A 14,189-nucleotide genomic window follows, 5' to 3' on the forward strand; every position below is an offset into this window, starting at 1 on the left:
CACGGCTGCAGCCTATCTCTATCCCTTGGAAAGCTACAAGCACTAAAGGGCCATTGTTTGGTTGGGTTGTAGAAAAGCCTCAATTTCTCTATTCCTTAATAAATGCAGCTTGACCCTTTCAGGCCATTCCTAAGTGTTAAGGTTGCAGGATCACACTGACAGAGAGGTGATAGTCGAAGTTAGAGGTGGTTTGCATTCCACCATACTTGACAAAAGACTGACAGGCTGTTGCGAAATTAGATTCCTTCTGGCTATGTCCTTCACTGTGTCCTTTGTATGCATGCAGATTCAAATCCACTTAATTGCAGTCATGATTCAATCATCTCAGAGTCCACAAGCACTGCATATTTTCAGTCAAAAGAATGAACAGCACATACATATTTATGTGTAAGATGTAGCTAGCCATATCAGCATCAGGAGGACATGTATACAGCAGTGACAGGCGGGGAGTTACTATTGCATGTACATTAATACATTATGAATGAGTACATTGAATATTTGTGTTTTATATGTGTCAGTCATAAGGGTCTCTAACTGAAAATAATGGAAATTTATGATGATAGTCAAACTGCTGGGCTTTCAATGCAGATGATGATGATGATGATAATGATGATGATACTAATTAACTTTCTTACAGAGATTTTAGATTGAATTGCACAATCATAATCTACTGTAATTATTTCACAACCAAAATAGGGTGTTACATTCACATTTTTATTATGGCTGTCCCCGACTAAAGATGTTCCTGGTCGACTAGTAGTTGTTAGGTAAAGTCAATAGTTGACTAGTTGAACGTTTATGACGTTTATTTAATTATTTGAATATATATATATATATATATATATATATATATATATATATATATATATATATATATATTTAAAGCAATAATGATTCAAAATGTGTCAGAACAACCATCAAGGACACTGCATTCCCCGCTGGGTCCCCCTACTCCTAGCTAATAGCTAGATAGCTAATGGGACCGCTAACTAGCTAACTTGAATCTGCTCCAAACTAATTGACACCATTTCAAAGAATTAGCCAAAATTGCTACATTGGTCCCCGGCCTCCGAGGACAGAAGAGCTCAGTGGGTAATTTTGATACCCTGTGTGTGTATTTTACTCCAGACTGCTTTTTCAACAAGGGCCGGTGACAGTTCAAACACAAGGATGGATCATTATTGGCTGTCCATGACCCGACTTAGACTTGGTGTTAATTTTGTAGGCTAGCCTGTTTAACTTGGCGTTAGCATGTTGTGTGGCTAATGTGGCTAGTGTACTCCTACAGGCTGGGGCGATGTTGGACTGATGTAATATTGAGAAGGGATGGAAGAGAAACTGTGTGAACGTTTAGCCTCATTCAAAGCCAACTAAATAACGAGAGCAGTAGGTTGGATGTAACAGTTTTTTCATAGTGGTTTTTGTGGAACGTTATACTGCAGCACTTCATAGAAGCCCATTCAGTCGACTCTTGGTCGACTATCTAGCCAACTATCAACTATCTAGTCTTCAACCAATTAGTTGGTTGATGGGGGAAAAAACTAAATTTTGTTGGGTTGACTACAGCCCTAAAACATAATATACAATATGTTGAGAAAGAGGGTTTTAAAGATTTCTTGGGGAAAATTGATAGCACCATCATACTAAGGGCACACATGTAGAGGCTTGAGTAAGTAAAAGCATACCACTAAGATAGTTGTTTAAATATGTATGCTGTGTACTGTTTTGGACCTCCAAGCTAGAATTTATTATAGTCCTAAGAAACTGAACTATACATGTTATGGTCCACGTATACCATACCACAGCTTTAGCAGGTTTATGTACATTTATTGAGACATATTGTCCACTGTCCTTATTACTCATCAGCATTGAGTAGTGGGAAATATCTGTGCCTCACATGTAACAAAATGTGATTAACATCAAATCAGCATGAAATTCTGTTGAAGATTACATAAGCAAAAGGTGGAGGCAGAAGAACGAGATCTAATTCAACCAAGCCACCCACTGGAGGGAGAGGGGGAGAGAGAGAGAGAGAGAGAGGGGGGAGAAAACAGAACAGGAGACAGAGAGAGAGCACAAATGGGCAGATGGAGAGGGGAGAGGTCCTGGACTGGCTAGGTCTGGGGCAGGTGGGGAGATGGGGGGGGTAAAGGGGGATGGAAAAGGACACTGCGAAAGGAAGTAGGAGTGAGGCTGAAGGATAGTTGGGGTCAGCCTCTTTGTGCAAGAGAAGGTAAGGGAATAGAACAGAACGTAAGAAATAGCTGAAGGTTTTTGGGAGTAGCAGGAAGAGACAAGAAGACAAGCCAAAGAAGCAAATGGGCAGAAGTGTAGAAGGAAAGGGAGAAGAAGGGACAGGTAGGAAAGGAGGTAAGATGGTGAAATGAGGAGGCAAAAGTAAGAAAGGTTTAAGACAAAACGCACAAAATATCATAATGAAGGAACAGCGAAAGAAATAACTAGAGATGGATAACTGATGGAGTTTTCATGAAGGAGCGGGGGAAGGTTAGTGGGGGTGAGCGAGGTGGTCACAGAAGGATAGTTCACATTTAGACAGCTCCCGCTGCACTCAGCTCTGCTTCAACACAGATAACTCGGTACATCCATTAGTTCAAGTAATTCCCTTCGCCATCTGCCATGCAATTTCAGATGCACCTCTGGAGTCGCAAAAAAGGTTCAGGACTTTGGGGGGAGGGATGTTGATTTGGAAAATATGAGATTAATTTGCTTAATTGAGGTACCTAATGTTTCCATAACTCAACGGTGGAAGTCCTAGAGGAAAATAAGGTGAGTAAGTATGATCACACGTCTCTCTTAGGAATAAATGGTGTGTACGACTCCTGGGTGATGGATTTTTCTTCTAAATGAAGACTCACTTTATAAAGAGCTGTCCTGATCACTTAAATTCCACATTTGTTTCATTTTTCATTCAAATTTCAATTTCTAATCACTTTCAGTAAAAGACAAAGAGCAGAAAATTATGCTTTCCTTACCTTCATAAGCCACCTTAAATCCATGAGCGCTTACTGCGAAGTCACTGGTAAGCCTCAGTGAAAAAATGGAGCCAGAACTGGTAACAGGTGGAGGGATGGTAAATCCTGTTATCCTGCAGATAAGAGAAAGATACCTCAGTACTGAATGTATGATTTAATTCATATAAATCACATTTCTATGCGGATAACAATAGAAAAGGTTGTGCAGTTGTAGTTTGATTTTAATTAAATTTAAGACAACAGTCCAACAAAACCTTTGATGGTAAAACATTTTCAGCTTTCACATGCTAAAACAACACAAGTGCAAGTACAATTAACCTCCAGAAAAGGATGCCATTGTTCCCTCTGAATGACACCTACTACTATTTAGGCTTTTTCCCCCTCAAGTTGTAATGATTACAGGCAGACAAAACTGCTGTAAAGTTGTGAGGCAAAAACCAAAAACCTGTCATTTTTGTATTTAAATTAGAAAGGCCACTAGGTGAAGTAGCTAACCATATATTTATAGATAAATGTTGAGATTTGTGCACTAAAAGGCAATGATATACAAATAGTGTACACCACAGTAACAATCACTAAAAATAATGACTGTTCAAGCCCTAAAACCTCACAGCACCGGTGAGTTTGTGCGCTGTAGTCTAATAAAACAGAACTGCTCTGAGAATTGTGATGCAATTTGTCCACCAATAATATACGGGGTACTATACAATCAAAACCCAAGCGAGAACCTAACCTATTGTTGGATAGTGTTTGAGGGCTGGCAGCTGCATTGTAACAGACTGCTTCATTACTGCATTTCAAATTAGGTGCAGATCCAAACAAATCCATTTACTTTCACGATGTCGTAAACAAGATGTGTTGCTGACCATTCCTCAGCAGCATTTGCTGATGTTCTATCGACCTTCCACTGATGTAAGCCAGGCTGTGCAGCATGAACAGAACTTGTGCATGAAACAAAATGTCTCCTTTCTCTATTGCCATCTCGTATTCTCTTGTTATTTTCTATTGCTAGTTTTGGAGCGGTTTGTGTGACTGAACCTCTACTTGACAATAAGCCAGGTGAATTATGTGTGCAGTGGGCCAAATGTGGAAAAACAAAAAAAATCCCCCATGTGACAGCAGAGAACAGGGTGCTGTATTTACAGCTTCAATAGAGTTTCCAATTACAGCACCGTGAACTGTGCTGGTCCTTGCAGTAAATAATTACCCTTTGTCGCAGGTACTGCACAGCATGCCAAGATACAGCTAAAAGTCAACTGCCACATGATGCAATTTTGAATACATTTATGAGGAACCAGAATTTAAAATGTGACCTTGTTAGAAGCTTAATCACACACACAAGAGCCCTGTATTGAGCGTGCACACTATCATGGATAAATTAAAGGTAGAGGCAAGCTTGTGCATTGAAAGAAAAGCCTTGTTGGAGTTCATTAACAAAAACAGCAATCACAGGAGAGAGAGGAGTAGATTGAAAGAGTGAAACTATTTGTCACTTTTTTTTTGTTTTACTTATTAAGGTTTCTGGCCAACAACTGGCCACAATCAAAATATTAAAAGGCAGTGTCGTTCATTTTGCTGGCCCAAAATCCACTGAAGTATACGCATAGTGCCGAGTGGAGAAACATTGAGGAAAATAATTTGTTGCCAAAAATGTTATATAAAAAAGGTAAAGGAAAGACTCCTCTCTGCCTTCTATACCTCTGGATTATTAGAAACTTGCTGGAAACATAGCTCCAGTCAGCCACCTGAAAATGTCATGTCATGTATGGACATGTATCTGTTTGATCTGACTGCAGTTCCTTGTTTCTGTTCACAAAAGTATTATTGGCTGAGCAGAACAGAACAATCAGCGGCTACAGAGTATATGCTCGTACAGAGATCAATGGCACCCACCAAGATGAGTGTAATGCAGTTACACAATGACGCTAAAAAGCCTTGACCTGCAATGGTAACTGAAGAAGATGTGCTGTTATGGCAACATGTGATACAGAAAGACAAAGACAGGAAAGAAAACAGATGCAGTGTTAGGGCGACATATACAGGGCCACTTGAACAATTTGGCCTAATGAGCAAAGTCTAGGTGTTTTCTTTAGTCTCCTACAACCACCAGGATATCTCAGATAAAGAAAATATATTTTCTCATGACAACAAGCAAGGTGGATAAAATGCTGTACAAACGCTTAGCCCTGCCAGACTGAACCCCAGACCCACGTCCCAAGTCTCAGCAGACTAAATCCTTTCTTAGATTGCACTGTTGTCATCATGGCACGAAATAGCAAGGGAATGAAGATGTCATGGGGTTAGAGTACATGAGGGGAAGACATCTTTTCTAAGGCTGTCAGTGAGAGGGATTAGGAGGTGACAGTCTAGGCAGAGTTGGTCAAAATTCTGTACTCATATTTCTGATTCAGACACTTTGTATGGGTCAGGATGATGTAGGAATCATTTAAACCTGAAACCAAAACCTGGACAAGCAACATCTTAATTAGTGCCTAAAACACACTCAATCTGAATTAATCTTGGGCATATTATGGCTTGTATGTAGCATTTAGGTAGGACATTAACATTGCTCTTATAGAAAATATTACGTTTTCTGGTTTGTTTAAATCTAACAAAGCACATCGTGACCTAAGTATGTCTCTCACAAAAAGCAGACAAAGAGATCTCGATCATCTGACATTCACTGCCAACTGTTGCTTTGGCAACAGGGGCATCAGGTGAATGGTTGGAAAATGTCATTAACAAATAAACACCATGGGGCCTGCTGTCTTTCCAGACACAAGGAGCTTGTGACTAAGATATAAGACACAAGTCTATAAACTAAATCACGCTTCCATTTGAAATTCTACAAAGACGACATTTTTAATAGCAGATTATGCCCTAATCTGATTTTGGGAGGTAGGCCAGACTCACTAGGAAACTTTCATTTTCATTTGAACTTCCGACAGTAAAAGTACAGCAGTTTAAGGTATTGTAGTCAAGATGAACTGGCAACCAGAAGAAAGAAAAGTTTCAAGGACAGGCACTATAGACTTTGTAGAGTTATCATTGCATCTGTAAATGTAGAAATGACCATTCATGGCCAATCAGTAACATTATTGGTTTGACCTGGGATGTTGATGGAACTGGTAAATTAGAGGTCATACAAAGTCAGAGCCAAATTATTTGTGTGAGACACTTTGATGGATGTGATCAAAGCCTGTTCAAGAACAAAAGCATTTCTTGTCTTAACAGTGGCAGAGCATGCAGTAATTACGACTTCCTTCAGGCACCAGCAAGATGGGAAGCTTTTAAAATTTGATGAATGCTTATTCAAAGAAAGATCATACTAACTTTGTAGAGCATTACAAATAGAAATTGCAAAATGTTAAGTGCGAGTCAGTTAAAAAAAACAAACAGTTAGGCTGCATCTGTGTTGGACTACACCAGGTCAACCAAAAATGTCACAGTGGGTCTAGAGATGCCAGGTGTCTCAACAGCTATGGCGCCCCCCATTTATGGATCAAAGCAACACCAGTGGCAGCAGAATGACTATGTGTGGCTGGGAACAGTTCGCCAATGATTGTCTGGACAGATGCAGCCTTTCTTTCCACCTGAACACACTACATCAGCCCTGGAGGTAGCTGTCAGACATTCCTGCCACCTGATTAGTGTGTCACCGTAGTGGCATTACAGAGAAAGAGAGAGAGAGAGAGAGAGAGAGGAGTGATGTACCTCTATTTGTCTGACTTACAGTCTCTCTACCTCCATCTGTCTTTCCCTCTGTGTCGCACTAGCTCTTTCTGTCACACTAGCTCTCTCTCACTTCTTCTGTTTCTCGTTGCATGAGGTTGCTCTTATTCACTGTTACTTTTCCTTTTCCTGTCTTGCTGGTTCACCGTCTTTGTCGCTTTGCCGCTTTGTATCTCTTTGTTTGTCTCTGCCCACCTCTCCTTGTTGCCGCACTGCTCTTAACATGACACAAAGAGGTTGTGTCTCTTGGGAGAGAAGAAGAAAGAACAAAAACAGACAGAGGTGGGAAGAGAGGCCTGAAGTGTTCTTGCTGATCTTACCTAGTAAGCAACAATTAAAGTGAACCACTTACCTTTTAGTTTATTGTTAGAAACAGAGCAAAATAAAGCCTGCTACTAAGGTGAATAATGGCCTTACTGCTAGCCGTCTCCACCAAAAACAAAAGCAGGGGATGATTAATAGACTTATTTTGCAATGACATGTCCTAACTCATTACAGCAGCCCAAGACACTGACATTTCGTTCTAATAACTGCAGTAATAAAATGTCAAATCATTCTATCAATTAATTCATTCTTGGCTTTTCTCTGTCCAATAAGAGTGAAGAATGAAAAATATGTAATTTCTTGAATTGCAAAGGGAAATGTAATATGGTGAAAGTCTGGTAAGTTAATATCCGACTCTCTCAAATTCAAATTCAAATTCAAAATGGGCTTTATTGGCATGAAAGTTTTTTAAAAAACAATATTGCCAAAGCAAAGCATTCAAATACAATACAATAAATCAAAGATATATACATTATGAACATTATATTAGTCATATACTGTGTGTGTGTGTGTGTGTGTGTGTGTGCGTGTGTGTCTGTCTGTCTGTGTGTCTGTGTGTGCGTGTGCCTCGATCACTCACTGTCCCTCAGGTTGTGGCATGTTAATACATACTGGGCAGCAAGGTGTGCCCACTCTCCTTCTCCGAGGAGTATTTTTAATATGGAGAGGTCGTTCAGCTCTTTGAAATCTGGTACCAAAGAGCTGAACTTGTTCAAATAAATTTTTCTAGTATGATTTAATTTTGTACATTGTAGGAGAAAGTGCATCTCTGTCTCAACCTCACCTGTCGAACAGTGACCACATTTTCTGTTTTCTTCTGGTTGCCATGATTTTTTGTGTCTTCCTGTTTCGATTGCCAGTTTGTGGTCACTGAGCCTGTGCTTGGTTAGGATCTGTCTCTGCTTTCTATCTCTGACAGTAGAGAGATATTCTGTGTGCTACTCATAGTCTAGTGTACTACTCATAGTTTTGCACAGTATCGCATTGTCATCTTCTACAGTATCATGCATCTGCAAGTCATTTTCCTGATGAGAATAGGCAGGGTGTCAAACGCAAAAACAAAACTGGAATGAATATGAGCACTGATCATTTCAACTAAAAAAAACTGTAATTAGTTCACAGGTGTGCAGACAAAGGAATAATTAATCCTCACTTCCCCACCATTTATACTATTTGTATTGTGGTTCTGGTAGACCTGGGTGAAGAGGAGAATACAGACTAAGCATAGATTTGATTTAGGTCACCCAGGTTGGAGGTGACAAAGGCTGGTGCAGATAAATAAAGCACTGCACAGCCATTAATCCCGCTTTTATTTCACAAAAACCTGATGCTTTCAATTATTTGAAAAGTGATTTTTATCGAGTTATGAGTCACAAAGCTAACAAAACTTGAGACTTCACCCATCATGAATAATGATTTTCTTGTGACTGAGGATAGATATAGTGTCAAAATAGCTTACAAGTCACATTACTTGTTTCCATGCATGCAGTACTCGAGTGTTTATTGTTTCATTTATATTCTTCATCCTCTCACCACAACAATCCACTCTACTCGTATTGGTTGGGGCCAATTCTGTACACTACATGACAACAAACCTCTTTCTTTATAGCATCTGATTCGATGCTAGACAATGGCATCATTTTTCTGCACTGTACTTGTACTTTCTGCACTGAGTTCTCTGTGTTAGAATAGACAATACAGACCTAACCACTTGGCACCACTTGTTCCATGACTAGTACAGTTCAGTCTCGAGGATTTTATCACAGGGCTTAACAAGAGAGCAGCAATATATAAAACACAGAGGTCAAGAGTCAGAGATTTACGTTCACCTAAAACTCAGTGAAGTGACTCAGAGGGTTAAGAATGATAAAACATTTATGGTAAATGTCAGGCTAAGTTGTTATTCTCTGTTAGTTCTGTATTAATGTCTGCTCAGAACACACTGCTATAATTCATACATGTAATGTAAGCTATGCTGGCCACTGCACTGTGAAATAAAAAGGTAGTATTGTACATTGTACAAGTGCTTTCATACAAACATTAATAACACAGGACAGTGCTGACATTAGTACGGAGGTACAATTATTTTCTAGACATGTTCACAATATGATTCTGAGCTAATAACAACTTTAAATGTAAACTATAATGGGGTGTCACCTGGTAGAGCTGGCACCCCATAGATGGACAGATAACCAGTCCAACAAAAGGGGTATTGCTTTTTTCACAAGCTGCAGCAAGAACACATAGGGTATATATTGTTTTGAATTTCTCCTAAGGGGAATCAATAAAGGAATATCTTATGGTATATGATGGTATTTGTGTAAAAAGAAATACATAAAAGCTGGGCTGCTAGTTACAGAAGTCATTGTATATTGATATATATATATATATATATATATATTGTATATATAATATACAATATGCAATGAGCCTTCTAAGACAAGTAAAATAATTAGATTTAAATACATTTAAAATTAAATAATGATATAGCGGAAGTTCAGTCAGAAACATTATTCTTTTACATATAGAGCTGTAGCTAATATCTCTTTCCATCCAGCATTCACTCCTCTTATTATCAGGGGTTGTCAATCCTGATATCAGCTGTTCTCATCAGCTGCTCACATCTATACAATGGCACAGTGGCACACCTGCACTGTTAGCCTATCATCTTGCTGCTGTCTTGATTCTTTCTCCCTGCCCTCAGTTCATTCATGCTGCTGTTATATGCGCCCCTCCACCTCCCCATCACCGACCATTCTTTACAGCTTCATTATTTCATCAGCCTATCAGCTTAAGAAGTCATCAGCCACCACCACCAGTGTCTGGACTCCATGGGGGGATTTATCTCGCTGCTGCTCAGGGTAGATTCCCCTCAATCTCAAAAATCTCCCTGTAGAATCCAAGCGGCAAATACTTTTTATCAAGACTTAATCATCACATATCATGTTAATAGTAATCAAGTTACTCAAGAAATTATTTCCACCATACTATAAACCAGCACAAAAGTGACAATTACCAACATAAACCATCACGAATGAACAGACATATTACAAAACAACAAAAGGTAACATTTAGCATTGGGGAACATAAAAAAGGGAAAAGGGTTGCAGCTTTTGAACTACACATCCGTAACGTTTTTTTTCTTTATTCACTTTTGCTGATTAAAGGACCTCAACAGGTTTCCATTTTCACCAGAAACATCTGTAAATCAACAGTAGGGCTCAAATTCTAGAGATTATTTTAATAACATCTTAGTTCTGAGAGTAAGTTTATTAAAATTGCCTTAATATCACAAGAAATCCAATCATCAATCATCCTTTTAATAGTCTATATAAGATCCAATTGACAGCTGGCACAAGCCAAGACACTACTCAGTCGATCAAATCTGTACATTCTGATAAGCACTGCCACTCTGCTGAGTGAGTGAGATACACACAGGGGAGACGAGACGAGAGACTGTGATATGTGAGAAATCAGAAATGAGTGAGTTTGAGAAAAGTAATTTCACATGGTGTGCTCTAAAAAGAGAAAGACAGTGAAAACAGCGCTTTTATTCTCAAATGGACACTCATATGTGCAATCTTCCCACAGGCAGACCGTGGCGATTATTAAAAACAGCAGTGCAAAGTGCCACCAACATTACAAAACAGTACAGAACATCTTTTGAGTAAAAATAACCTCTCAAATCCAAACTGAGGGCACAGATAAACAATCAAAGAGCCAATATGATTGATACATTTCTAAAACAACGAACATTTTCTGTTATTACTATAATTAATTTACTTGATTCAGTTGTTTACTATATACAGACGTTGGGCTACTTCAATTTATATGGCACTGAATCATAAAGCATCTATATAGGAGGAGCATCTGTATTTTGAACAGTATTGAAAAAAACGCCTTACCACCCAAGCCTAAAAAATCAAATAAAAACACTGCATTCAATTTGAGCTTGTCATAGTAATTGTATAATGACAGCACAAAAAGATCACCTAAATGAGGTCACTATTTGTGCAGGGCAACACTGGAATAAAAGGCATTATTACCCTAACTCACCTCCTTTCCTCTACCATCCACAGCATATCATTTCAATGCAATAATGAGTGCTTCAACCAGCCATTCTCTTAATGTAAGTGCAGCACCGAGTCAGAGGAATGGGGGAAAAAACTTCACAGAGCAAAGAGAATACATAGATCAATGGGGAGACACACTAATCAGGTCCATCAGAGGGATGTCGATTCTTTTTCATGTTAAAAATTCATTGTCGCGTTTGTCATGTTCCCTTCTGAATTTCTGCTTCAATTAATTAATAACATTAACAAATGAAAGGCCTTTATCAAGGTTTATATCTATAATTAGCCTAGAAAAGGAAAATAGAAGCAGGAAAAGTTTTCTTTCATTATGTTCACCTTCTTATTTATTCCAGTTCAAGTAATACCTGAGTGAACAACACAACATACATTCAGAGAAGGGATGAAAAACAAGGGAAAAACAGAGAAATGAAACAACTTCAGGTGTTGCCATATGGAAATGAGCATCTTTCAGAACAAGTTGCTGGAAGAGAGGGTGGGAAAGTTTGAGCTGCATCTTTCTTGACGAAGTTAAACAAAAGGTAAGAAAGCACAAGGTAAAGAAGCTTGTTTCCGTCTTCTGAGTGATTTTTGTTTTGGAGAGAATTAATTGTGTATGAGCGGGCGTTCTACTAGCGTACATTTTGGGGCCTACAGGCACAGCAAAGACTGTCATGGAATTATCATTTTCTGGCACCACACAACATAGTCCCACACTGTGAGGAAATTTACCACTTGGAAAAAACAAAAGTGTGACTAAAACACAAAGAACATCGTTTCTATTTAGAGGTTTGGGTCGGATCACGAAAAACCCATCACAGTTTGAGCCATTTGCTTTTTTCTCGTGGCAAGAATTAGTTGTGCTTTTCCTCCTTCTCTCTGAATGGCAGGATTATCTCCATGTGAATTTAAAAAGTCCCAGCAAAACATCATCTTTGGTTTCTTGTTTTGCAAATTGTTAACCCTACACTGTATTCAACACAGCTAATCAGCAATGGCTTTTAAAAGCTAATGACTTGACAAGACACCTACACTCAGTGTCTACACAGTTTTTGCTGACACTGTCGTAGTTGTTAATTAAATTATATCTTTTATACTTAGTGATGGGATTTTCCTGGACTGCATTATATTGAGGTGTTTCTTACATTCTCATGTATGTAAATAGAAAGGACAAAATACAAATTTTTCCTTTACATATTCAAAATAAATATAAAACAAACAATCAATATAATGTAATCCAGTACAACCACAGGCACTGTGGCCTCACAAACATCTCAACCCTTCATGTCTGACAATAGTCCTGTGAAATAGCAAGCGAAAATGTTAGCAAGGAGCATGCCACTATGATGATGACGATGATAGTGGAGTATGTCTGAGTGTGGCGTGTTCAAAGGTGGTGTTTTTAGATATAGGACATTACATGTAGGCTACAGTGGATTCATTTGAGTCATTTGGATTGGATTCAAACTGACAGCTGTTGGATGAAAACATCATTGGTAAGTTGTTTCATGCTCATTATTTGTGATGACAGGCTTAGATCCTGGCTCTGTTGTTTTTAAATAATGTTTGTTGCTGCTTTTGTTGTAGAGTGATGTAGCACAGTAATTGTAGTAACGGCAGGCCGCACATTGCTTGCAGACTTGTAGCCCATTTTGTTGTCATGTGTGGGGTTGATTATGTGGCTTCACTGTGTAGGCTGTGTGGCTCTCTGCATCCAGCATCACTGAATGTCAAATGCTGAATGCCCGCTAGTATAGTTGATCTTATTTTTTTTATCCTGTATCTGACTGACCGACCATGGTTTTGAAATAGCCTATTAGCAGTTTTGATGCTTAAGTATCAGCAGAAAATCCATGGCACTGTCCATAGTGCCGAAATAGCACACGTCATTGTAATCCGCATTTCTCTCTGTTCCACCCTTCCGGCCAATAGGCTGTATAAGGGCCCACTACAGGTCCTCGCCCCCTCTGCAACGAGCCATTGGCTCTGCGTCAGCTTGAACTTGAACATTTACATATATTTCTACAGTGTGGCTATCTATTAAAAATTAGCAGATAAGCATTATGCCCCCAACAAACCATTGACTCTGCACAGCCACCTCCCTGACATCAGCGTTACTGTGTTTTCTCTGACTGCATAATATTGCAGACTCTATCTAAATGCTTGAATGATCCTTGAATCTCTGTTTACCAGCACTTTGGTGCCCTAGCAGTGGAATGCCACACGGAATTGAAAAAAATGCATTCATATTCATATTACAATTGATACTGCACACCACTGAATAAAATATAGTAAGCACACACAGCATTGCACACAACTACCACCAGGTTTTTCTTCATCATCACTGACAACCAGTATGATGGGGACAAACAGTGCTAAGAGGCTGGAGGCAAGTGAAACAGGAGATGAGCATTTCCTATATTTGCTTTTAACAGTACAAGAAAAAAAAACTATTATCTTCATTTCTCCTTACAATTACACATAATATCCATAATCTTTGGCTCAAAGTAATATTAGTAATTAGTAATATTCTTCCATCCACAGAATATGTCCTAATTAATTTTAGATTCAACAGGTTGGTAGCTGCAAGCGCTTACTGCCGTTTGGATGAACATCAAACCCTAACCAAACAAATCAAGACAAGTATTGCCCTTTTCCTGTGTCATTCCAAGGAAGAGCTGGAAGCAAACAGCCATTCATATTCTCAAACATGTCAACAAGAATAAACAGGCCCAACACTAACACAGACATTCACTAATCAGTTTGAAACAGTGACCAACTGATAACATGTTTAGCTTGAAATCAACTGTAAGAACCTGTTTTAACCCTCCCAGGCCTCCATCCACATCACAACAGCACATGGAGCCAGGGGAAAGCCTGCACCGCTGCAATCATATCACCATTAAATTAAACTATTTCTTCAATTGGCAACAAGTAAAAGAAACTCAACCATGACCAGGAAATTTAATGTAATATAATGGCAGAGATTAACTTAAAAAAATTCAAGTAAAGAAAGAAAATGTAAAACCTAATGTTGTAATAGGTAGAATGCAATGGTTTAATTACAAAG

General features: G+C 38.8%; 1 protein-coding gene across 5 annotated transcripts in view; it reads right to left on the reverse strand.

Moving 5' to 3' along the window:
* Positions 1 to 14,189, reverse strand: part of LOC127367160 (CUB and sushi domain-containing protein 3-like) — a 214,042-nt gene that overhangs the window by 180,176 nt on the left and 19,677 nt on the right. For all 5 annotated transcript variants that reach the window (XM_051406777.1, XM_051406776.1, XM_051406774.1 and 2 more), the window contains exon 3: positions 2,994 to 3,106. In XM_051406777.1, coding sequence (XP_051262737.1) covers positions 2,994 to 3,106 — 113 coding nt within the window. The remainder of the gene's footprint in view (positions 1 to 2,993; positions 3,107 to 14,189) is intronic.

The sequence above is a fragment of the Dicentrarchus labrax genome, unplaced genomic scaffold (genome assembly GCF_905237075.1).
Source record: "Dicentrarchus labrax unplaced genomic scaffold, dlabrax2021, whole genome shotgun sequence".
Classification (NCBI taxonomy): Eukaryota; Metazoa; Chordata; class Actinopteri; family Moronidae; genus Dicentrarchus; species Dicentrarchus labrax.